At 27.8% G+C, this 21,626-nt stretch overlaps 6 protein-coding genes across 16 annotated transcripts; 2 read left to right on the forward strand and 4 right to left on the reverse strand.

Moving 5' to 3' along the window:
- Nucleotides 1-1,403, reverse strand: LOC122710799 (ubiquinone biosynthesis protein COQ4 homolog, mitochondrial). The gene is made up of 3 exons (XM_043928913.1): nucleotides 1,104-1,403; nucleotides 398-621; nucleotides 1-178 (listed from the first exon to the last, which is right to left on the reverse strand). The coding sequence occupies exons 1-3, from the start codon at nucleotides 1,401-1,403 to the stop codon at nucleotides 1-3; spliced, it is 702 nt and encodes a 233-aa protein (XP_043784848.1).
- An 80-nt stretch (nucleotides 1,404-1,483) lies between these two features.
- Nucleotides 1,484-3,351, reverse strand: LOC122710806 (UDP-sugar transporter UST74c). The gene has a single exon (XM_043928935.1). It carries the CDS (start codon nucleotides 2,890-2,892, stop codon nucleotides 1,912-1,914), a length of 981 nt encoding a protein of 326 aa, XP_043784870.1. The 5' UTR covers nucleotides 2,893-3,351; the 3' UTR covers nucleotides 1,484-1,911.
- Nucleotides 3,352-3,992: 641 nt separating this feature from the next.
- On the forward strand, nucleotides 3,993-6,157 carry LOC122710785 (protoheme IX farnesyltransferase, mitochondrial). 3 transcript variants are annotated; one of them, XM_043928885.1, is made up of 7 exons: nucleotides 3,993-4,134; nucleotides 4,251-4,372; nucleotides 4,448-4,721; nucleotides 4,817-5,012; nucleotides 5,088-5,263; nucleotides 5,341-5,658; nucleotides 5,793-6,157. In XM_043928885.1, exons 2-7 carry the CDS (start codon nucleotides 4,298-4,300, stop codon nucleotides 6,008-6,010), a joined length of 1,257 nt encoding a protein of 418 aa, XP_043784820.1. In that variant the 5' UTR covers nucleotides 3,993-4,134; nucleotides 4,251-4,297; the 3' UTR covers nucleotides 6,011-6,157. The 3 variants fall into 3 exon arrangements, with proteins under 3 accessions (XP_043784820.1, XP_043784822.1, XP_043784819.1); XM_043928887.1 differs by having other exon boundaries at nucleotides 4,062-4,134; nucleotides 4,324-4,372; XM_043928884.1 differs by having other exon boundaries at nucleotides 4,078-4,372.
- A 53-nt stretch (nucleotides 6,158-6,210) lies between these two features.
- On the reverse strand, nucleotides 6,211-12,396 carry LOC122710784 (tRNA-dihydrouridine(16/17) synthase [NAD(P)(+)]-like). 8 transcript variants are annotated; one of them, XM_043928879.1, is made up of 11 exons: nucleotides 12,252-12,396; nucleotides 9,761-9,940; nucleotides 8,496-8,589; nucleotides 8,115-8,381; nucleotides 7,840-7,999; nucleotides 7,553-7,748; nucleotides 7,203-7,451; nucleotides 6,943-7,088; nucleotides 6,768-6,865; nucleotides 6,516-6,674; nucleotides 6,211-6,438 (listed from the first exon to the last, which is right to left on the reverse strand). In XM_043928879.1, exons 4-11 carry the CDS (start codon nucleotides 8,379-8,381, stop codon nucleotides 6,280-6,282), a joined length of 1,434 nt encoding a protein of 477 aa, XP_043784814.1. In that variant the 5' UTR covers nucleotides 8,496-8,589; nucleotides 9,761-9,940; nucleotides 12,252-12,396; the 3' UTR covers nucleotides 6,211-6,279. The 8 variants fall into 8 exon arrangements, with proteins under 8 accessions (XP_043784814.1, XP_043784811.1, XP_043784813.1 ...); XM_043928876.1 differs by lacking the exon at nucleotides 9,761-9,940 and having other exon boundaries at nucleotides 12,252-12,384; XM_043928878.1 differs by lacking the exons at nucleotides 9,761-9,940; nucleotides 12,252-12,396 and adding an exon at nucleotides 10,602-10,620.
- On the reverse strand, nucleotides 8,691-12,280 carry LOC122710783. The gene is made up of 2 exons (XM_043928874.1): nucleotides 12,257-12,280; nucleotides 8,691-11,260 (listed from the first exon to the last, which is right to left on the reverse strand). Exon 2 carries the CDS (start codon nucleotides 10,698-10,700, stop codon nucleotides 8,691-8,693), a length of 2,010 nt encoding a protein of 669 aa, XP_043784809.1. The 5' UTR covers nucleotides 10,701-11,260; nucleotides 12,257-12,280.
- Nucleotides 12,397-12,594: 198 nt separating the features above from the next.
- Nucleotides 12,595-21,447, forward strand: LOC122710771 (protein KIAA0100). 2 transcript variants are annotated; one of them, XM_043928847.1, is made up of 17 exons: nucleotides 12,595-12,769; nucleotides 12,865-12,991; nucleotides 13,106-13,297; nucleotides 13,486-13,737; nucleotides 13,964-14,128; nucleotides 14,226-14,438; nucleotides 14,528-14,795; nucleotides 14,891-15,113; nucleotides 15,187-15,308; nucleotides 15,399-15,713; nucleotides 15,835-16,292; nucleotides 16,372-18,466; nucleotides 18,777-19,021; nucleotides 19,119-20,175; nucleotides 20,271-20,488; nucleotides 20,614-20,878; nucleotides 21,340-21,447. In XM_043928847.1, the coding sequence occupies exons 1-17, from the start codon at nucleotides 12,711-12,713 to the stop codon at nucleotides 21,354-21,356; spliced, it is 6,291 nt and encodes a 2,096-aa protein (XP_043784782.1). In that variant the 5' UTR covers nucleotides 12,595-12,710; the 3' UTR covers nucleotides 21,357-21,447. The 2 variants fall into 2 exon arrangements, with proteins under 2 accessions (XP_043784782.1, XP_043784781.1); XM_043928846.1 differs by lacking the exon at nucleotides 21,340-21,447 and having other exon boundaries at nucleotides 20,614-20,986.
- The last annotated feature ends 179 nt before the right edge of the window (nucleotides 21,448-21,626 follow it).

The raw sequence follows: 21,626 nt of genomic DNA on the forward strand, positions 1-21,626 counted from the left end.
TTACATATCATTATAAATATTTTCTATCGATACTAAAGGAGCAATATTTAATTCTCGATGGAAATCAACAAGAGGTTGTTCCCAACGTTCCTCGAAATAGATACCCAAAAGAAATTTTGCTTTAATTCCTGTGTTAATAGCCCATGGAAGATAATGATCAAGATATAATTTTCTTTGTCTAAAAAAAAGAGTGAGAAATTAAATTATATAGAATACAAAAATATTAAGTATATAATTATATAGAAATGTTGGAATTTGGAAATTCTGATTCGAATAAAAATATCTAAAATTTTCATTAAAATCAGAATTTTCACACAATGAATTGTAAGATAGAATTCCAATATTTTTGCGATTCAATGTATATTTATAAATATCATGCATTTCATCTTTAATTTACCTTGGACGCAATCGAAATGCTCCAAATATCGCTCCGTTTAAACACATTGGCAAACGTAATTGCAATGCTTCTATCCATTTAACTGATACTTCCCCGAGCATTGTAGTTGGCATCAAAAGTATTGCATGATAAATATCATGTGTTTCCCGATATCGTTGCATTACATACGCCAATTCAGTATCTTGGACGAATTTGACCATAGTTCTAGAATCGGGAGATACGTTCTGTAACAAACATATATATTTTTTCAACACATTTATTTATAAAATCACTTAAAATAAAATTAAACTTCCTCTTAACCGATTCAATCGAATTACATTAATATCAATTATCGTTTTATCATATTATTATTATCGTTTAATATCACATATCGGAGAATATCATTTATTGTGTCTAAATAAAAAAAAAAATATATATATATATATATATATATATATTTAAAGAAATAACAATTTTTATAGAATATAAATTTTATAAGTTCTAAGAAAAATCACAATCCATTTTTATCAATGATTATCAACTGGTTAAATAGAAGTTAATTAAAGCAGAGCCAAATAAGAGAGTAATAAATAAAATACTCATTATCAATACTAATACTGATAATATTTATAATGATTGTTTATAAAAAAAAATTATATAATATACAAGAATAATGATTGACTTTTATAATGGCAAAACAAAATGCGAAATCATTGAAAAAGCTTACATTTACTTCCAAGAAATCGTAATAAATTTTTCCAAGAGTTCCTGCTGGTAATCGTTTTAGCGCGGAAAAATCAACTGTTGAAGAGGATATGCGTGGTTTTTCGGCAAGAATGCGACATCCCTCGGAGGTTGCAAGCATTTGCCGATGACAATAAGAAAGAGCATCAGTACCGGTTGTTTCTGCCAAGCATGCGATCATGTCACCTCGATAAGGATTGAGAAGTGATATCGCAGCAGCACCAACTGTCAAAATCGCGCGTTGTACCGTTGACAGAGATATACGATGTTTCGCGTAATCCATCGTGAATGATGAGACATCGCTGTTGTAAAATCTTCGAACTAGCCAGCCTGAAACTGATCAAGGATAATGACGATCATTCCTTTCTTTACAAATTAAATTTATTTCGCTAAAATAGTTCTATACACGTGCATTATTGATATATTGCAGCTTTGAAATATATATATATGTACAAGTTGTATTTTACATCGCTATGTTACTGAAATAACTATTAGCATATTCATATCTTATTTGGTAACGTTATTATCGCTTTGGTACGTAGGATATATTATATTTACTTATAATTATTTATGATATTTGCTTTGTTCCATTGTTGCTCTTTTCATATTTTCATTTTGCTCCTTTTCTAATTTCCAACAGCATAATCATTTTGAGTACAGACACAAATTAAATGGCTAGTAAGAAAAAATGGAAAAACACAAAAGATTGGGAAAGAAAAGGAGAAAAGATAAAAATTATTGTAAAAAGATGAGATTGAGATAGTTACATGGCACGATTTCATTTATATTGATCATACAGCTTGCACTTTATTTGTTTGTTCGTCAGAAAGGAGAGAATATTTTGATTCAGTTGATTCCTTTCTTCGAAACGTTACCCAAGTATATACTAAACTACCGACAACGCTTAAATTCAATCCTATGAAATTTAACCATGTAAAGATATAATCACCACCAATGATCATTCCAAGATATGTAACACATATATTTTTTAAACATCCAATTATTGTAGTAGTTAACGCAGAATTATAAAGTGTACAAAGAATCATGCTATAGGATAGTATAAAACCCATAATACATGAAAGTCCAAACTGTACAAGGAAAAACATATTATCCCAATATGGAAATTCTAAGATTGAATGCATATCTCCCATCCAACACGCAATACTAATCGCTGGGATAATCATAAATAATGAATTATAATACATTAGTCCATATTTTCCTAGTTCCTTCGAATCCAACTTCTTCTTCATGTAGACACCATTGGCGGCCGTGAAAAAGTCGTTTAACAGGATAAAAAGATAGCCCTCCGCATTAAAAGCAAGATCGTTTAATGCCGCTACTACAGCTCCGAGAATCATTGTGTATACACTCAATTGAACAGAAATACGCGCTTTTATTCCGAGAATATAATATTCGGCGATCATCGTCATAAGGATACTAAATCGTCTAAGGGCGGTAAACATTGGAAGGCTAAGTTGTTTAGTACCACCTAATCCAAATATCATGTTACCGATGTAAATGATGGGCAATGGCCATATCTTGATACACGTTGCTCGTTCTAGGTTAGGAAATTCAATATAACGCAACTTTTTTGCTGTGAAAAGTAATACGATAGTAGCCACCATTTGTCCTATACCAAGCAATTGAAACGAAGGAAATTCAAATGACGTTAACACAGTCTTATTTACAACTGTGATCATAAATGAAGACAACCCATAAAATAGGGCGGAACCAATTCTCGCGAATATCACATTTTTATGACTCCACGGCATACCGATTAAAATATAGTCTTCAATAATTTCGTCGCGCTTGATTTTCTTCTTTCAATTTATTTCGTTCCAATTATAATTTTCGTATTATTAATACGCTGAATTTATGTCAAATTTGATAAAACGTACACTGATATAACCTTATCATTGTTCTATCCTTGTTCTGTCTTTTCTTTTTTGCCTAAAGATGATTATTAAAAAAGATCTCACTATTCCATTGAATGAATGATGCTCAATATTATGAAGATCTATTAACAACATACAGCGATCCTTCTTTTTTCTTTAATTATGTTCTTCGAATATCTTCAAATTTATATCATGCTTCATTGACACACACATATATTTTATGTTACTTCATCTTACACTACTTTGTACTTATTTCTTTTTAACCAAATAAGTGACTTTTTACCACGTGATTATATATATTTTCTTTATCTTTAATTAGAAAAACAAGAATACAATATAAAGTAAGCAACACACAATTATGTCGTTCATATTATTATACATTGGACTTAAAATATTATATATATGTATATATGTACAGTAGATTATTTATTATATATATATAATTATAGTAGATGATACTATTTAAAATCATTAATTTCTTATTTATTTATGATTAATTTTTTTAAATTTAATATTTTTTCATTAGATATAAATTCAATAAAATATGTTTTTATTTCAAATTTATTTTTTTATCTATTTTTAGTTATTCTATTAAATAATTTTTGATTTTTATATTCCAAACAAAAATTTAGAAATTAGAAATATAGTACATATTATTTTATTCTATTTAGAAATTTAAAAAAAATTAATAAAAAATATTAATAAAAAATATATATATATATATATATATATATACATATTAATATAAATAAATATATTCATATTAATATACGGATCATTAACGATATATGTATATGAATTTGTACAAATTGTACAATTATGAATGTTTATTTGTACAAAAAATAAAACTTATTTACATGAAGATTTATTTTAAATATAAGGCGCTATTTTATGTTCGTTTTTTTAAAAATTTGGTCGTTTATTGATGCTTTTAGGAATTCATTGTCTTTTACATCGATTCGAATATTCGATTTTCATGAGTTTCGATTCAACTACTTGAATAAGCATAGGTTCAAATAGTCTAGTAAAATTATTTTAAGTTTATCGCAATGAATGTTTGTTCAAATTTTTCTTACGTAACACGAAACAAAAACTATAAAAACGAAAATATTTCATGATGTAAGTCAAATATTTCATTGTTAAGAAACGATAAAGTATTTGAATTGTCTTGTGATTTTATTATTGATGGCATAAAATTGTAATCAAGAACCGGTTGGTTCTTATATTACTTTCAGAATGAGAAAAAGAAAATATTAACCATTATACACGGCATATTTTTATCATGTTATTTATTTTTTATTCAATCAGGATTTCCCGTAATATATGTCTGTCATCGTTGAAACTATCAATTTCTACAGTATGTGTAATGATATTTTATGATCTATATATTTAAATTCTTTATTATAATATTAATTTTTTATAATAATTGTAGTATTCTACTAAGGCCACATCAAGGATAAAGAACTTAAATTGTATTCAGAAACAACAACATTCATTAAATATTAAAAATCTTCAAAATCATAATATTCCACCAAGCTTCATTACATCTATTAATGATCAAAAAGATACTCAATATGTAGATATAACAAATAATGTAAAACAGAAAGATTTATGTATAAATGATAAACAAGAATGGCAACATATAAAACTAGATTCTGGAAAACTTCAAAAATATTGTTTTATGTTATCTAAAATAAGGTTAACATGTAAGAAAAATTAATATCTCTAATAAATAATATATTAATGTAATTTCTTTCAATATAAAAAATGAATTATTTTTTCAATGAATGATTAATTTCAGCTTTGGTAGTTATAACCACTATGGCTGGATATACATTGGCTCCAGGAGCTTTTGATGCTTGTACATTTATTGCATGTTCTGTGGGTACAGGATTACTTTCTGCATCAGCAAATGCTATTAATCAATTTTTTGAAGTTCCCTTTGATGCACAAATGTCAAGAACAAAAAATAGAGTATTGGTTAGAGGTCATTTAACGTATGTACAATATATTTTAATTATTAAAAAAATTAAAGAACAATTCATTATATTTATAATAGAATTTTTTACTAGTCCAGGACAAGCAGTAATTTTTGCAACAGTATCTGGTTTTAGTGGATTATTATTATTATATAGTCAAGTTAATGAATTAACAGCAATCTTAGGAACAACTAATTTAATTCTATATACACTTATTTATACTCCTATGAAACGTATTAGTATTTTGAACACTTGGATAGGCTCTATAGGCAAGTATATTATAAAATTACAAATTATTAATATTTATCAAAGTATCAATAGATATTACATATTGATTGTTATTTAGTTGGAGCTATACCACCATTAATGGGCTGGGCATCTTGTGTCAATGATATAGTATCTCCAGGTGCTTGGATAATGTCTGGCATATTATATGCATGGCAATTTCCTCATTTTAATGCTTTATCATGGAATTTGAGATCAGATTATTCTCGTGCTGGTTATAGAATGATGGCAGTCACAAATCCAAAGCTTTGTCGTAAAACAGCATTACGTTATACCTCAGCATTAACAGGTCTTTGTTATTTAGCACCTGTTTTCAATGTAACAAATTGGTGGTTTGCCTTGACATCAACACCTCTTAATGTATATTTTCTATATCTTGGTAAGTCAAAAACATAGTTATATCTTAAAACAAAAGAAAAAAAATAATAAAATAAAGTTAAATAAATATATAAATAAATAATTTTATAATAGTTTATATATTGTATATAAATTATTTAATTATGTTTTTTTTAGCGTGGAAGTTTCATAAACAATCAGATAGTAGAAGTTCACGTAAGCTTTTTCATTTTTCATTGATCCATCTACCTGTTCTTATAATTCTTATACTTGTAAATAAAAAATACTGGCATAATGAGAAGAAACAAAAAGATATAATACTTCCTGAAGAAAAAAATAGTGATATTTATGCAATTTTAACAAAAATAATTACATCAACATCTTCAAGCACTTAATGAATCGTTTTGAAATTTTATCCATGATATTATGATATTGACTCATGAAGTATTATAATATTAAGTCATATAATGTAAGATGACTTTGTAAAATTTGACAAAGCGAATTGTAGTATAATTTGTGAATAGTAACACATTATAATACAATTATTATATTAAAATTAATATAACATCTATAAAATAATTAGAAAATATGTGTATATATTTTATAATATGTGCCCATATATTTATTTAATTTTTATTTATATAATCTAGAATATCATACAATGTCATATCGTATCTTCGATAGTTCTTCGTTTTGCAGCAAATTCTATTGCCATTTGTCTTCTAGTTTTAGTTAAATTTCTGTGTCCAGTACAATCCAAATTTTCCGTAAAACATTTGTTTCTACAGCACTGCCGACATGATTTATGAACGCATTTGAGACTCTAGAAGAAAAGAAAAAGAAAAAGAAATTAATGAATTCAAATAAAAGAAAATAAATGTAAAACTAAATTTTGCAAACCACTGGATTTGGGCAATCGCGACATAAATTGGATCCTCTTTTTATTACAACAGTTGATTTGTTTGGTCGGCGCGCTATACGTTTAAGTTTTTTCAAATGTTTTCGTGATATTTCATTTCCTTCTTCGTCTCTAAATTTTCTCTTAGCTGATTCATTTTGCTAAAAAAGAATGTCGAAATAGAAGAATAATTATTTGCTTTTATTTGTATAATATGGAAAAGAGAATGAAAAACAAATGTTTTTATATTAAACCTTTTCGATTTTTTCGATTTCTAGTTTTTGTATATTCTCTTCTGGAAGATGACGTACATATGGTTGACACAACCATGGAGGTAATTTTAAGTTATAATCTAAAATATGTATTATATATATGAAATACAATAAATGATCAAATGATTATATTTATTGGATAACAAAATTATCAAACCAGATGTTTCTTCATGCCATATTAAACGTCCTTCGTGATAAGGTAGATATCGATCTCTCAAAGCGTACACGACATTTCGGAAAGATTCCATAGTAGAGTTTCGAGCCAAATTTTCTCTCTCTTCTTTATTTTCTGCTAAACAAAGTCTACTCTCTAGTTAAAAGAACGCTGAACGCATAAGTTAATTTTTAATTTGGAATTTATTTATATATAAAAGATAAAGATAAAAGAAATTTAGAAAGAAAATTTTTCATACATACGTGTGTTGAAATAATTTAAAAAGATGACCGCGGATATAAGAAGCAGGGGCTGGATAACATTCTACCAAATCTAAATATTCAAGTGCTGGCTCCCAACTAGGTGGATAACAAGCTTCAAATATATATGGATTATAAAGATTGCCTTCTGCTGACATTACACCATTAACACCAGTTTCTTCTATACATTTTTTAACATCTTGTAAACATTGTATATTACCATTTGCAAATACTGGAATTGTGACAGCTTGTCTAAATATTTGGAATAATATTGAATAAAAAATGATTCAAAAATATAAGAAATTTTGATAAAAAGAAAATAAATTTTGTTAATCAAATCTTGTTAATTATACCTTACAGCTTTAATATGATCCCAAGATGCAACACCAGTCAATGGACCTTTCTGTTCTCGAGTTCGTCCATGCACAGTAAGTAATTGTGCACCAGCAGCTTCAAGCATTTGTGCATATTTCACAGTTTTATCAATTTCTGCAAATACTCGAAGCTTGCAAGTTACTGGTACATGAAGTTTTTTACTCAAAGTACTAACTGTAACATTTTATGGAAAAAAAAATAAAAAAAATAATAAAAAAAAAGTATAAAAATATAAATTATAAACATGTGTAAAATTCTTACGAACCGATTTGTTGAAGTAAATCCCAATCATCTTGAAGGAAAGCACCATAATGACCCCGTTTAGCAATTGCTTGAGGACAACCAATATTTATATCGACTGCATCACAATATGGTTCTGCTAAAAGTGCTGCCTCTAATAATGTATTGGGATCATTACCACAAAACTATAACAAACAAATTAATAAGTTAAAGATCAAAATTCAAAATTGTTCAAGAATAATAAAAAAGATAAAAGAAAAAAGTAACTGAAACAGGCCTGTTTGACGTACGTATCTATACCTGGACGACCAATGGCCGATCTTCAGCAGTACTGGCAAGAGCTTCTCGTCGATATTTTGGATCTCGACAAAAAACCGAAGAATGAAGCATTGGTGTGTAACAAAGATGTGCACCATGACGACGACTCAATAGTCTCCAAGCTAATTCGCTCGCATCAACCATCGGTGCAACTATGTATTGTGGAGAACCCAATACATTTTTCCAAATATTCGTCTCTTGTGTAGTATTTGTAAGTTGATCAGATACTTTTGCTGAAACTGATGACATCTACAAAAATATACAATGATGAATAGATAGGAGAACACATTTTACATTTAAATGAGTAGCACGACTTTTTAAAAAAAAAATTCTGTTTTGTCCACGATATAAATCGGTACTCACTTTATAATTTTTAAATTAAAGACTGAAGGTGCGGCATATATAATTACCCCCTTCCCTTTCCCTTTTTCTTTATTATTTATTGTCCACGTTAAAGCTTGCAAGAAAAAACATACGTTCATTGTATAAATATGATTTACTATATTTATTATTGTTTTAAACGGATTTCGAAAATGAAGTAATTAATTGATATAAGTATTATTTTTCATGAAGATAGAATTTATCACCAACAACTCGTGGAGATGAAAAAGATTGAGACGTAGATAATGATGATATTAATAAATAAGAGGAATACTTAGAATATGATGATAAAGAAGAGTGTGATTGTGATGTAGCAGGTTTTGGAAATTCCGATTCCAAAATAGGAGAAAGCTTGATAGATATATGTGATTTAGTTGTTTGTCCTTTTTGAAAAATGAAACATATTCCAAATCTGTATGTTGACGATCCAGTCATTTTTTGCAATCGAAGTGAAATCTGATTCTGTGATTCTGGTAAATCTAATTTTGTGATTGACGATTTATGTAACGGAGTAAATTTTAAATAAAGTGGAACAACAATAACAAGTATATGGAAAGAAATGATAAAAGAAGAGGCTGTGATTGATGTCAATAATATTATGTTTTTCATAAACGAATCATAATCTTCCTTCGTAATCAAATCAATTTTATTTATTTTCTTCGATTTTTGTATGTGCACTATGTTCGCATCATATGATTGCTCTTGATTTTTTCCTTTCTTTCTGCATCTTTTTCTCTTTTCTCCTTTATTTAAATATGTACAGAGAAATTTTCCTATCCTTTCAACTTTTTTATAAGAATTTATCGAAACATATGCTATTTGATCAGATATATCGTCACAACTTTGTTTATCGCAAGATTGTTTCTTCGATATATTCGCTTTAATATTCTTGGTACAATGCATTGCTATCGAATTAAGTGAAGTAGAGCAACAAAAAATAGATGTTGGTAAAATAGTATTCCATTTTCGAAATGTGATTGTCGATTGTTCAATATTTTCTGATGATACATCTGTTGAATTTTCCGTTGATGTTTGCTTTGATTGTGATTCAAAAATATCATATATTGAAAAACAAAATTGAAAATTTTTCTCTTTGCTTTCTCCATAGAAAAAAGGAGAATGAATTACGATTTGATTTGATTTCCTTTCAAGTTTGATTGGATTATCATTTATATAGCAACAAAAACATTGATTTTCGCCATTTGCGAAAGATGATAATAAGAAACAACGAGCAGAAACAAACTCACAAAAACCATGTTGTATTTTTGATTCAGGAACTATTTGCTGAACTGATGTTGACGAGTTATTACCAGTAACTGTGGTAGTGATTATTTCAGTAGAAGTGATTTTTGTTGTGACAGAAGTTGTGGTGGTAGCTGCGGCGATAGTATCAGTTGCAGCAATTGCAGTAGCAACAGACTTCTTTTCTTTTTTGTTTCGTATATATTCATATGTAGTCAATCCAAGGCAAGCAATATAACCATGAAAAAAGCACAAATGAAGTAAAAGTATTGCTACAATTGCTGAAAGAATTCCAATCGCGGAGATTGCGATTATTATAGTAGTATCCGAAATAGGAACGATAAATAAAACTACAGAATCAGTCGCGTTTTTCGTAGTTACATTAGTAGCAGGTTGATCTATTATTCGATCAAAGAATAACAGCAATGATAATTCTGTCACAGAGAGACCGGTAACAAACAAACTTGCTAGAATTGCAGAAATTAAACAAATTAGAAAAGCACAATAATTTCTAGCTCCAATGCAATTATTGAGCCATTTGCAATGATGATCGAATCGAATAATGCATTTGTTACAAATAGAACAATGCTTTGTTCTTTTACTTTCAATAGTTATATTACAAAGATGACATCTACCGTTTTCAATTACATGTGAATGTTTATTTCGATCGAATTCTGGTATAATTTTATTTGTTGGCTGAGATCTGACGCGAGGATCTGCCGGATCTAATAAAATCACTGCCAAATGAGAACAAATATGCGTAAAAAAGATTGTAGCAATAACAATTGAGAAAACTGATCGTAAATTTGGTTTGAGAAGTGGCGTTAATATTACAAACGTATTTACCACAATAATTAAGATCACAATCCACCCAATTACTTGTTGAGGGTGCAACGGAAATTGAAGTCCGTGCACGCGTCTAAATTTTCTATGTTCCAGTGTCATGAATATATTACTTTGTTTCAAACATCATTTTGATAGAATATTTTGATAGAATATATTCGTAGTTTTGCTTTCTTCAATTTGCATTACACAAAAAAGATCTCTTTTGTTCACATTTGCTACTACTGATACTGACTTTGTTACTTTCTTTCTATCTTCATCAATAATGAAGATGATGTCATCTATTGTTTCAATTACTTTTATTTTTCTTTTATCTTCTTTCTTCGTTATTTTTCGATCTAATGTTTTTTCCGATTGTTTAAATGAAAAATCTTTCTCATTTAATCGAATTCAAGTTTCTTTTAATTTTCATTTTACTTTTTCACTGTCAATTTATAACTATGTAAAATTATACAATAAAGTCAACTTATTGGAACATAATTATGATGTGCAATTCTTTTCGAGAATCCTCGGTAAAACTCGGTCATTCGATGGAATATGTTCTGAATCGATATTCACATGGTAACGTAATAAACGTATAAATTAAGTGAAATATATTTTTTTATCATGAATATAATTATCTGTTTTTTTTTTCAATTTCAATGTTTTCTCTCAATCATTAACTTTGAAAATATGTATAACCATAAACAAATATTAAATTTCCAATCTTTTCAAATTTTATATATAATATAATATTAATTTTTAATTATAATATTTAATTAAAAATATTTTATTTTTTTATTTAATTATTAATTTATTTTTTTTTAAATATTTCTTATTCACTATATTTATTGATTTATAAGTTGACACATTTCAATTTCATATTTCTATTATAAAACTATTATAAATATATTAGATATTAAGTTTAATTTAATTTAATGTAAAATTATCTCGACTATCAAATATTAAAATAATTTTTTTATCTAAACATGTTTTATATAATTTTTTATATAATATTTATAATTATATAGATAATATCATTCATTAATTTTATTAACATAAATGAATTCAATACATAAAATATTATGTAACATACAAAAAAAGTATCAAATATTTGAAAAATACTTTATACATTATAATTTCACGTAAAATCTACGTATACACTTTAGTTAATATAAAATTTAAAATATATAATACAATATACATTTGATTAATATATTCTTATGATTTTTTGCAAACTTCTTATATTTTTTGTCTATTTATATATTTTTATATCATTATAATATCAATATTTTTTTTAATTATATTATCATTGTTATTATTATTGTGGTTTTCTTTAACTAATTAATATTTAGTTATAACTTATTTTATTTCTACTTTTTTAATGATGTACAGAAAGAGATAATCATAAAATTATAAAAAAAATAAATAAATTAGAAATTTATCATCTATTTTGATCCGACAATACATATATTTCTATATAATTAGAATTTTTTATACTATCATAAATATATACTTATTTTAAAGTTCTTTAAATTCCTTTTAAAATATGTATTCATGTTTTTTTTATATATTATATACTCTAATTTATTTAAACTTTTTATTTTTCAATAAATTTTTATATTTTATTCGTTTGAATAAATTATATCAAGATAAATATATGTATAGACTAACCTTACTTTCTTAATTCTTGAAGTCGAAAGGTTAATTGTTAAGTTTTATCAATTTTAATACACAATGTGACGTATTTGCAAAAAAATATTATTTTTATTGTTATATAATAACTGTAAATGAATTTAACAATTAATATTTAAAATTAATTTTATCACTTATTACAATCTACGTAATCAAGAGTGTTTCGAATGACTAACAAATATGGTTGAAGTTATGCTCGTTTTTATACATTATCGAAACATCGATATATCGATATATGATTATATATATACATCAAGTATGCATAAAGTGTATATATAGATAGATATTTATACATATGCAGTTTGTCAACTGGTATGTTTGATTAAAAAATTAATTTGATGAAGAGATTATTATTATTCTACTATTTTGACAATAATTTTTGGTACTACTGAAAATTTATACACATATTGTTTCTACAGTATGTAATTGTATGTAAAAATGACTGGTTTAATTGCTTTGTGTGTGACTTTTTTTATTCTTTATTGTTGTTTTACTTGGTAAGATTTATAATAATTGTATATGGAAATTCTGTAATTCTGATGATTAAAAATTTGATAATAAAATTTGATATATTTCTTTATTTATGTATCAGGGTGATACCAAGATTTTTAGCATGGTTAGTAAAAAGACGATACAAAATTTATCTACGTGTCGGTCATATTTCATTACCGTATTTTATATTACGTGACGTAAATATTTCTAAAAATGGTTTTACATTGGTAAGTTTTTTTTCACAGAAAAAATTATTTATATTATTATTTATGTTATTTTCATAAAATGCATTAGAAAATTATTATAATTTATTTCAATTCTAACAAATTCATTCATTTTAGCAAGTGGAAGAAATCAGTATACGAAGCAGTCTCTTTAGTAGTGATGTTGCAAAACTTTTAGCTGTGATCATGAAAGATGTTAGAATTAATAAAGATATTCCAATAAAACCTCTACAAATATTAAGAAAGCCAAAGAAGCCAATGGATTTTCGAAATAAGAAAATCCCACCGATAATTATAACATTTGTACAAGTATGTAAATTGTAATAATAAAATTTAAAAATATAAGAATATCTAAAATCTAAAAATGATAATTTATTAATAATATTAATAAATTATTTTATTTATTATTATATAATATTAAAATAATTTTAATTAAGATACTTATAAATTAAGTAATTTATAAATAATTAAAATAATTACTTTGTGAAATATTTTAGTTTATGGCTGTGCACGTAGAAAATTTAAGTCTTCTGATTTTGGGTAATGGTTGGTTAGCTAATGGAAGTGCTGAAAGTCTCACTTTAGATGGTAGTGTTGTTCATGGAGCTCGTACTCTTCTTGCATCTGCTGCCATTATAGGTGGAGCAATGAAATTATTACGTCATGCATCAGATGCCTGTCTTTCACAGATATGTTTTGCTGGAACAGCTGAAGCAACTTTGAAAGCACAAGGAGAACTTTCGGTAGAGGTATAAAAAAATTGTTTATACGATCTATATATATTGTATAAGCATACTCGTTTTGATGTGCAAACTGCAAAGGCTAGGCAACATTACAATACTATGTTATGATTCAATGATGTAGCTTAATGCTTTGAACGATAGCTATTTGTGTTTAGCACACTTAATGGATGAGCCTGAACAACTGTCCTTTGCAATGGGATTAGATTGGAATCAAGCAGGATCTAATTTATAGAAATTGTACATCGGAATCACGCAGACAGAGGGTTCTGGAGGAGCAGGTCTTGTTACATTCTTCAAAGACAGAAGTTCTTTAACTAATGCTGCATCTTCGTATTCAGATGTACATGTCAATCCTCCCAATAATCTTTTAGCTCGATTAGCACCAGTTATACCAAAGGTAAATTTATTATTATAAATTGATAAAATCAAAAGAAAAAAATGAATTTTGCTTAAAAATAATAATAAAAAAGAAAAATATGATTAAATATTTCTAGGATTTTAATTTAAAAGTGGGTAATTCTTCTATAATTACGGGTAGAGAAGATGGCATAGTGCTTGGTTTAGAAGGTACAATGAAAGGTTTACAAATTAGCACAAAATTCCAACCATTTGAACCACTATTAAATTTCACTTTAAATTTGGATGGGCTATCAATTCGAAGTAAACTTCCTGTTTTGACATTACGATCATTAATAGTAAATTCAAAGGTAGTGTGTATTTTTATATTTATATATGTATTGTTTTAAAATATTTCAATGAATTTTTATGTATTAAATAATTAAAATTGCTTATATAGATGGAACAAGACATTTTACAAATTGCTACACAGATTAATAATCTTTCTATTATTTATGATCATAAAGATTGGGAAACAATATTATTTAATACCGATAACGAAATTTCAAGACCTGTTGGTAATATAACATTTAAAAATAAATTACCATGGTTAGATGTAAGAGTAAATACTGAACTTTATGATTCCTCGTTATGCATCAAATTATTGGATGTTCACGAAGCTTCATGTGGTGTAGCTCATATGAAATTTTCATTAAATACATTTGCAGGTAATATTTTGTGTTTTATATCTTTATATTCTTAATATACATATATTAAAATTAATAGATTAATAATTTCTCAATAATATTACTTAATTTCGTAGATATAATAGACAATTGGAATACAGAGTTAGTAGTAGAATCTTTGTATTGTACTTTAAATGGTTCCAATGCTTTTATTTCGGAATCATCTCATCAATGGGGAACACCTTTATCTATTGGAGTATTATTAGCTACAACACGTACTAATGCTATAGGAATTGCTGTTGATGCTCTTGTAACTGAATGGAGTTTAGAACTTGCTAAATTTCTTGAAGAAGCATACAAGTAAGATATAAAAAAAAAATAATAAGAAAATATATATTCTAAATATATCTGATTTATTAAATCTGTTCGGTAGATGTTGTCAAATATACAACAAAAAAATCGAAAAAATGAAAAATACTAAAAAATCAGATAATATCGTTCAATTAAATCTCAAAATTACAAATTGTAATTTATTCTTTATCGCAGAAAATAATCGTACGTATATATTCCAATAATTAATTAAATAATTTTAATTAAAAATTACAATCAAAAGATTTAACACTAATATTTCAATCAATTGTTTAGTATCCATCATGATGCGTTTGGATACTGCAAGTTTAGAATATAATATAAAGCGATTAGTGGGTGTGACAGAAGGTGTAAGCGCAATAACATTAAATAAAAATGAACCAATTGTATGTCAACATGCACAAGCATTAGTGCATCCGTTTTTAGCTATAAGAAAGTGCAAAGGTGCAATTACTCCTGAAATGATAAATATTAGTTTGGATGGTACCAATCTGGCATGGAGTCCAAATTTACATCTTCGCCTTTTAAAACTTTGGCTAGAGTCTGCAAATTTTAGATCTATTATAAACAAAAACTCTTCCATTGTTCAAGGTTTTTTTTTAAATATATATTTTTTAATATTTTTATTTGTTCTTATTATATTTAATTGTTATTTTATCACCTTATTTTTTTTTGTTATATTTTTATGTATTTATTTAAATTTTCTTTACAGATGAAAACATTGAAAATCAACAGAAACGATCGATAGATATATTGGCTACTAATGGTATCAGTCTATCCATAGATATTTCTCCAAAACATTTTTTGGAACTTTCATCAGATCAGTTACGTTGGTCACAAGGAGAATGGAGATTAAATTATTTGCGTACTACTTTAGACATGGCTGACATAATTATGATTGAAGGATTTGAATTAATTAGAATACTAAATAATGAAGAAGTGCAATTAGAACGCCAAAGTAATGAAGGTTTTGTTTTGGATTGGAATGAAACTTGGATGCTTAATATCGAATCAGTAAAAGCTTGCTTCCCATATGAACATCAGTTTACTGATGCAATTCAGAATGAATTGTTCAGTATAAAAAAATGGTTAAAAGAAATTCATTCATCGTCATCGTTATCATCAACTCATGAAAAAGAAAAACGTTTGCCATATGATTTAATTATAAAAGTATGTATGTATAAGTAATTGATAGTAATTATAATATCCATTTTTTATAATTGATATCAAAAATTATTATGCATTATAGATTAAAGAATGGATATTTGAAGTAAGCGATGATCCATTTGAAGTACGTTTACGAGATAATTACGAATTATTAGAAGATGAATATAAAGAGAGCCTAAAAAGACAAGCGATGCTCGATACTAAAGTGCAGGAATTATGTCGAGCCCATTTGTTGCTACCTCAAGGTAAAGTAGAAGAACTATATGCTAGTCTGAATAAAAAGAATGCTGAAATATATGTACAACGATGGAAACAAATGCAGCGTGCTGGTCCAGCTAGAACACGATTATTTGCTTGGTCTATGATAGATATTGAAATATTAGCTTTAGCTGATCCATCGATCGATGGTACGGAAAATGCGATAAAAGCTCTTCGAGAAATGGATGCAGAAACTCCTTGGCCGGAGGATGGTCTTGAATTTAGTACTTTATGGGTAAGAGGAATCAGTTTAAAGTGTGCTGAATGGAAATTACAATTACGAGACTTTCCCCAACCATTACTCTTAGTGGAAAGTTTAAGCGTATGGGGTAGATTAGCTGGGGCAGAGGCTTTAGCACCATCGAGAGCTAGACGAACTGTAAGAATCGAAATTGGTACACCTTGGGAAGACATTGTTATAGAAAGAGGAATGACATCATTGAAATATTATCATGATCTTAATTGGGATATCGATAAGTTCAGATATGCATTTGGTCCTTGTTGGGAACCTGTGATAGCACAATGTAATCTTAGTTTTGAGAAAATTATTCATCCATCACGAGATCCAAGTCCCCCATTACCATTTTGGGATAAAATGCGATTAGCTCTTCATGGAAGATTAACACTTTGTGTGAAACAGTTAACAGTTTTATTACATGGCTCATTAGATCCATACAACACTACAGAAGAAATGGAGCTTACATGGACAGGATTGGAACTTGATTGGACACAAGGCAGAATTATTGTAAAAGGAGATTTGGATGTTTATGTTCGTACGGCTAGTAAATATGATGATTGTAGATTATTACATTTACCGAACGTACGTTTAAGCATAAAATTAGCATGGGTTTGCTTAGGCGATCCTAGAGACCATCATGCTGCGATACCTTGCGCTCCAGATAGATTACCAGAATATTCGAGCAATCAAGAACATGATTCATTTAGAGCGTTTCGTTCACAAAATTTAAATGTTAGTCTTTCACTCGAAACGAAACCAACTGGATCTCCGGCATTGGCAAGCGCACCAACTGCCTTACTATATGGTAGCACTCTTAGATGGTTCGAAAATCTAAAATTTATTTTGTCTGGAGCAACGAGACCAACCAGAAAAGGACCACTTTTTAAGAATATTAGACCTAGAAAGAAACAATTGAGCAGACATTATAGGAAAGTTCGATTAACTTTAGCTTTCCATCAATTTCATGTTAGCTATTGGATGTCATTCGCCATGCAACGCGGATTCGAAGTAACTGGCGGAAGAGTAGTATGTAGTTGTGAGCATAATTTGTCGTTGCATCCGATTGATGATGGACTAATACATCGACCTAGAGCTGAATGGTCAGTAGTGTACATGAACTGTGAACTTAGCGATGCAGAAATTTGGTTAAAAAGTGCTCTTCATGAGGATAAGGAAAGCGCTTCTCTTCGACAACCGGTTGAAAAATGTTATTGTTTAAGCGTTGCTCGTGTCAGTTATGGTAGAGAAGCAATGGTGACTGGAGTCACTGGAGGAGATACTCCTACACACAGACTTGTTGTACACGACTTGAAAGGAGCTTGGACGAAAACGAATAGAGATGTGGCATTTGCACTCTTTGATTCTTTTATAAAAACTCAGCAACTCAAGAAAAATCTTTCTACTGCAGCTTTGAAAGGCTTTCACAGGGAAAGTTCATCAACACCACATAAAAATCGAACAAGATCGATTGAAGTACAAAATGCAGCAACTCAAGTGAACACATCGTCTGCAACAAAACCACAACAAGGAGAAGCTGTTGGTATGTTACAGAGATTAATAGCTGAAGCTGCAAATAAACCAGTCGCATTCAGCGATGATCTTTCGGTACAAACGAGAGGTCAACAATTGCGTGGATTAGCAGCTTGTCATCAAGATGACGTTCTTCATAAAAATTGGCTAAGTATGTATGAACTTAAAGTATATATATATTTATAATATATGTATATAAATATATGCATTTTATTATTATTCGCTTTCATATAATTTCAATATAAATACAAATATTCGAATCTTATATTATAAAGAATTTTATTTTATGTTCTATATTATTTTGTATATATATGTATATAGAAACTTTCAATAAAATTAGAATTAATAAAATTAGGAATAAAATAAAATTCATTGAAATATAGGATTTAAATACTTTTTTTATTGACTGTATATTCATATATATAGAATAAAAAAAAAGAAAAAATTATTTTTTTTTTCAGTTGCTTTAGTGAACAGTCAAGTATTATTGAAAGGTATTGAAACACGAGGCTATGTAATTTTATCTGCGGCAAAAGCAGAAATATTACAAAGAATACATCAACCTGTATGGAAAGAAAGAACTTTAGTATCAAAAACAACTTGGGTTGGATCATTAGAATGTATGCAATATTATGCAACTGTTAGTGCTAACATCGATGAAAATATCGATGATAATATAATGTGGTTGACATTAGACAATATACAAGTAAGTTAATAAAAAAATAAATTGTAAAATTAATTAAATTGTAAATAAATTGTAAGTAAAATTTTCGATATTGACTAAAGCTTGTATATTAAACTAGGAAAAAGATTCAACTGTAATAGCTGGCTTACCAGATGTACCAGCACTAGTAGGTTCAGGACAAAGTGTCGGTGGCGTAGTAAGTCAGACAGTTGGCGGTGGTGGTGGGCCTCAACATCAGCTACAACGTATTGTCTCGAGATGTAAATGTGAATTCTTTTATGTTGGTTATGGACAAGCTTTGGACGTTGGCTCTGTTGATCAAATTCCACCACCACCTAGAGAAGAAGTCAGTCCATGGGAAAGAAAAGAACTTTTAGCAGCTGATGCATTTACATTGATGCATCATGATTTAGATGTCTGTACGAATTCGTTGCAGTATGCTATGATTTTAGATATCGTTAACAATTTACTTTTATATGTCGAACCAAGGAGAAAAGAAGCATCGGAACGTTTGCAAAGAATGAGATTTCAATTGCAGCTACATTCGGTCGAAGATCAAAAACGGCCAATTCAACAATTACAAAATACTGTACGTGGTTTAGTAGCAAAATTAAGGAGATTGGAACGTGAGACTTATTTAGTACAAAAAGCATTAGCAGAAGAATCTAGTCCCGAATTGCTAGCAGAAATGGAACGATTGGAAGTTAGAGTTTTTGAATGTAAAGAACAACTTGGAGCAAAAGCAGAAGAACTTGATGTTATGTTAAGTTGTTATAAAGAAACAACTACTCCAACTACAGCTTCTACTACATTGAAAGATAAACCAGCAGCAGTCGCAAGAGTAGCAGAAATTTGCTTCAAACATGCTCAGTGGAGATTAACTGATGCAGATGGTCAATTGGGAATTGCTGATCTTATATTAACTAATTTCTTGTATACTAAAACAAGTAAAACTGATGATTCAGTTGAACATCTTCTTGAATTAGGATATGTTAGGATGACTAATTTACTACCAAATCAAATTTACACGGAAGTGTTGACACCGACAGAATTACAAAGTAATATGCCTGTCGATAGACAAAGAGCTCTTCGTGTTTTCTGTAGAGAAAAAGCACCAGTTGCTGGAATATCTGTAAAAGAACATTTCGAAATCAATGTTGTCCCATTAACAATAGGTATTTATTATTATATATTTTTTTCTTTCTTTTATTCTTTCACAAAAAAGAAACATATATTTTTTCCAAAAATTAATCAAATCTTTTATTATTAGGATTAACAAAAAAGTTTTTCAATACAATGCTCAAATTCTGTTTTCCTGAAAGAGATCCAGAAGGAATAGAGGAACCACCAGCACCGCAACGAGATTCCTCTTTTTATGTTCCAATCGAAAGAAGAGATGATGTAGAAAAAATGAAAGAACGAGCGGACAAAAATAAATTATTTATATATATTAAAATACCTGAAGTACCCGTTCGTGTTTCTTACAAGGTATCTACATTAAAATTTTATAAATAAATTATTATATTTCTATTTCTTTGAAGCAATCAGAATTAGAAATTATCAAAATTATTTTTTTTTGTATGTTTATACATCATGCATAATCTCTTATACAGGGAAATAAAGAAAAAAATTTAGAAGATGTTCGTGATTTTGCTCTGGTAATACCAACATTAGAATATCATAATGTTACTTGGACATGGCTTGATCTTCTTTTAGCTATGAAAAGCGATTCTAGACGTGTAATATTAAGTCAAGCTATTAAACAAAAATTACAAATTAAGCCACGAGGTCCGCAAGAAGAATCCGCTCCACAAGAAGAAGATAAAGCTCGACTTTTACTAGGTGCTAGACATCTACCGGGTGATGTGAAAAAAAAAGGTGTCTTTAAATTTAAATAATCTTTTAAATTTGTACTTGAATATATTATTTACACAAATATGCAAAATGTCAATATTTATTCTAATAAAATATCTAATAAGAAAATTGTTAGTGCAATGTTAAGTATTTTTTTTATTAAATCAGTGCTGTTTTTTGTACAATTTTTAATTATTTAAAATTTTATTATCTTTTATTTATTATTTCAAACTATTATTAATTTATTGGACATTTTTCATCCAAATTGTCCAAATTTTTTTAATTCAAATTTGATGTTTTAAATAGTTTTGTAAATAGTATTTTTTATCAGATATATGATATTTATTTATGATGCTTAGGAATTATTGTTTCAATATAATTTTAATTCATTTTACACTTCACAATTATGTGAATCATGTTACAATATATGAATTAGTTTTCAATATAATTTAATTTAACAATAATGAATGTATTGTATTTTACAGGCACAGTTTCTATTTGAGACAGCAATAATTTGTAATATTCTAATAATGATTAAAATTTATAATTATATTTTGTTATATATTGATTGTAAATATTTTGGTAAATATTTTGGTCTTATAAAAATAAATGATACATTCCAATAATATTTAATGTGCATATAGTCGATGGAAGAAATATAATGAGATCTTAAAGTAAAATATCAAATAGCACCATTAAAAATTATATATTAATCTAGAATCAAATATAGCATTTTATTTTTTAATGGAAATTAGTGAAAAGTTGTGATGAA

The sequence above is a fragment of the Apis laboriosa genome, unplaced genomic scaffold, assembly GCF_014066325.1.
Source record: "Apis laboriosa isolate Shangri-la unplaced genomic scaffold, ASM1406632v1 scaffold152_cov153, whole genome shotgun sequence".
In the NCBI taxonomy this organism is placed as follows: Eukaryota; Metazoa; Arthropoda; class Insecta; order Hymenoptera; family Apidae; genus Apis; species Apis laboriosa.

Coding starts and splice junctions, on each gene's coding strand:
- LOC122710771 (XM_043928846.1), top strand. CDS start 12,711: ATGACTGGTTTAATTGCTTTGTGTGTGACTTTTTTTATTCTTTATTGT. Junction 14,439..14,527: donor CATTAATAGTAAATTCAAAG/GTAGTGTGTATT, acceptor TTGCTTATATAG/ATGGAACAAGACATTTTACA. Junction 16,293..16,371: donor CATATGATTTAATTATAAAA/GTATGTATGTAT, acceptor TATGCATTATAG/ATTAAAGAATGGATATTTGA.
- LOC122710783 (XM_043928874.1), bottom strand. CDS start 10,700: ATGACACTGGAACATAGAAAATTTAGACGCGTGCACGGACTTCAATTT.
- LOC122710799 (XM_043928913.1), bottom strand. CDS start 1,403: ATGGATTACGCGAAACATCGTATATCTCTGTCAACGGTACAACGCGCG. Junction 622..1,103: donor ACGATTTCTTGGAAGTAAAT/GTAAGCTTTTTC, acceptor TGTTTGTTACAG/AACGTATCTCCCGATTCTAG. Junction 179..397: donor GCATTTCGATTGCGTCCAAG/GTAAATTAAAGA, acceptor TCTTTTTTTTAG/ACAAAGAAAATTATATCTTG.
- LOC122710785 (XM_043928885.1), top strand. CDS start 4,298: ATGTTATTTATTTTTTATTCAATCAGGATTTCCCGTAATATATGTCTG. Junction 4,373..4,447: donor TGAAACTATCAATTTCTACA/GTATGTGTAATG, acceptor TAATAATTGTAG/TATTCTACTAAGGCCACATC. Junction 5,659..5,792: donor TGTATATTTTCTATATCTTG/GTAAGTCAAAAA, acceptor TGTTTTTTTTAG/CGTGGAAGTTTCATAAACAA.
- LOC122710784 (XM_043928879.1), bottom strand. CDS start 8,381: ATGTCATCAGTTTCAGCAAAAGTATCTGATCAACTTACAAATACTACA. Junction 6,675..6,767: donor AAATCGAAAAAATCGAAAAG/GTTTAATATAAA, acceptor ATTCTTTTTTAG/CAAAATGAATCAGCTAAGAG. Junction 6,439..6,515: donor GCGATTGCCCAAATCCAGTG/GTTTGCAAAATT, acceptor CTTTTCTTCTAG/AGTCTCAAATGCGTTCATAA.
- LOC122710806 (XM_043928935.1), bottom strand. CDS start 2,892: ATGCCGTGGAGTCATAAAAATGTGATATTCGCGAGAATTGGTTCCGCC.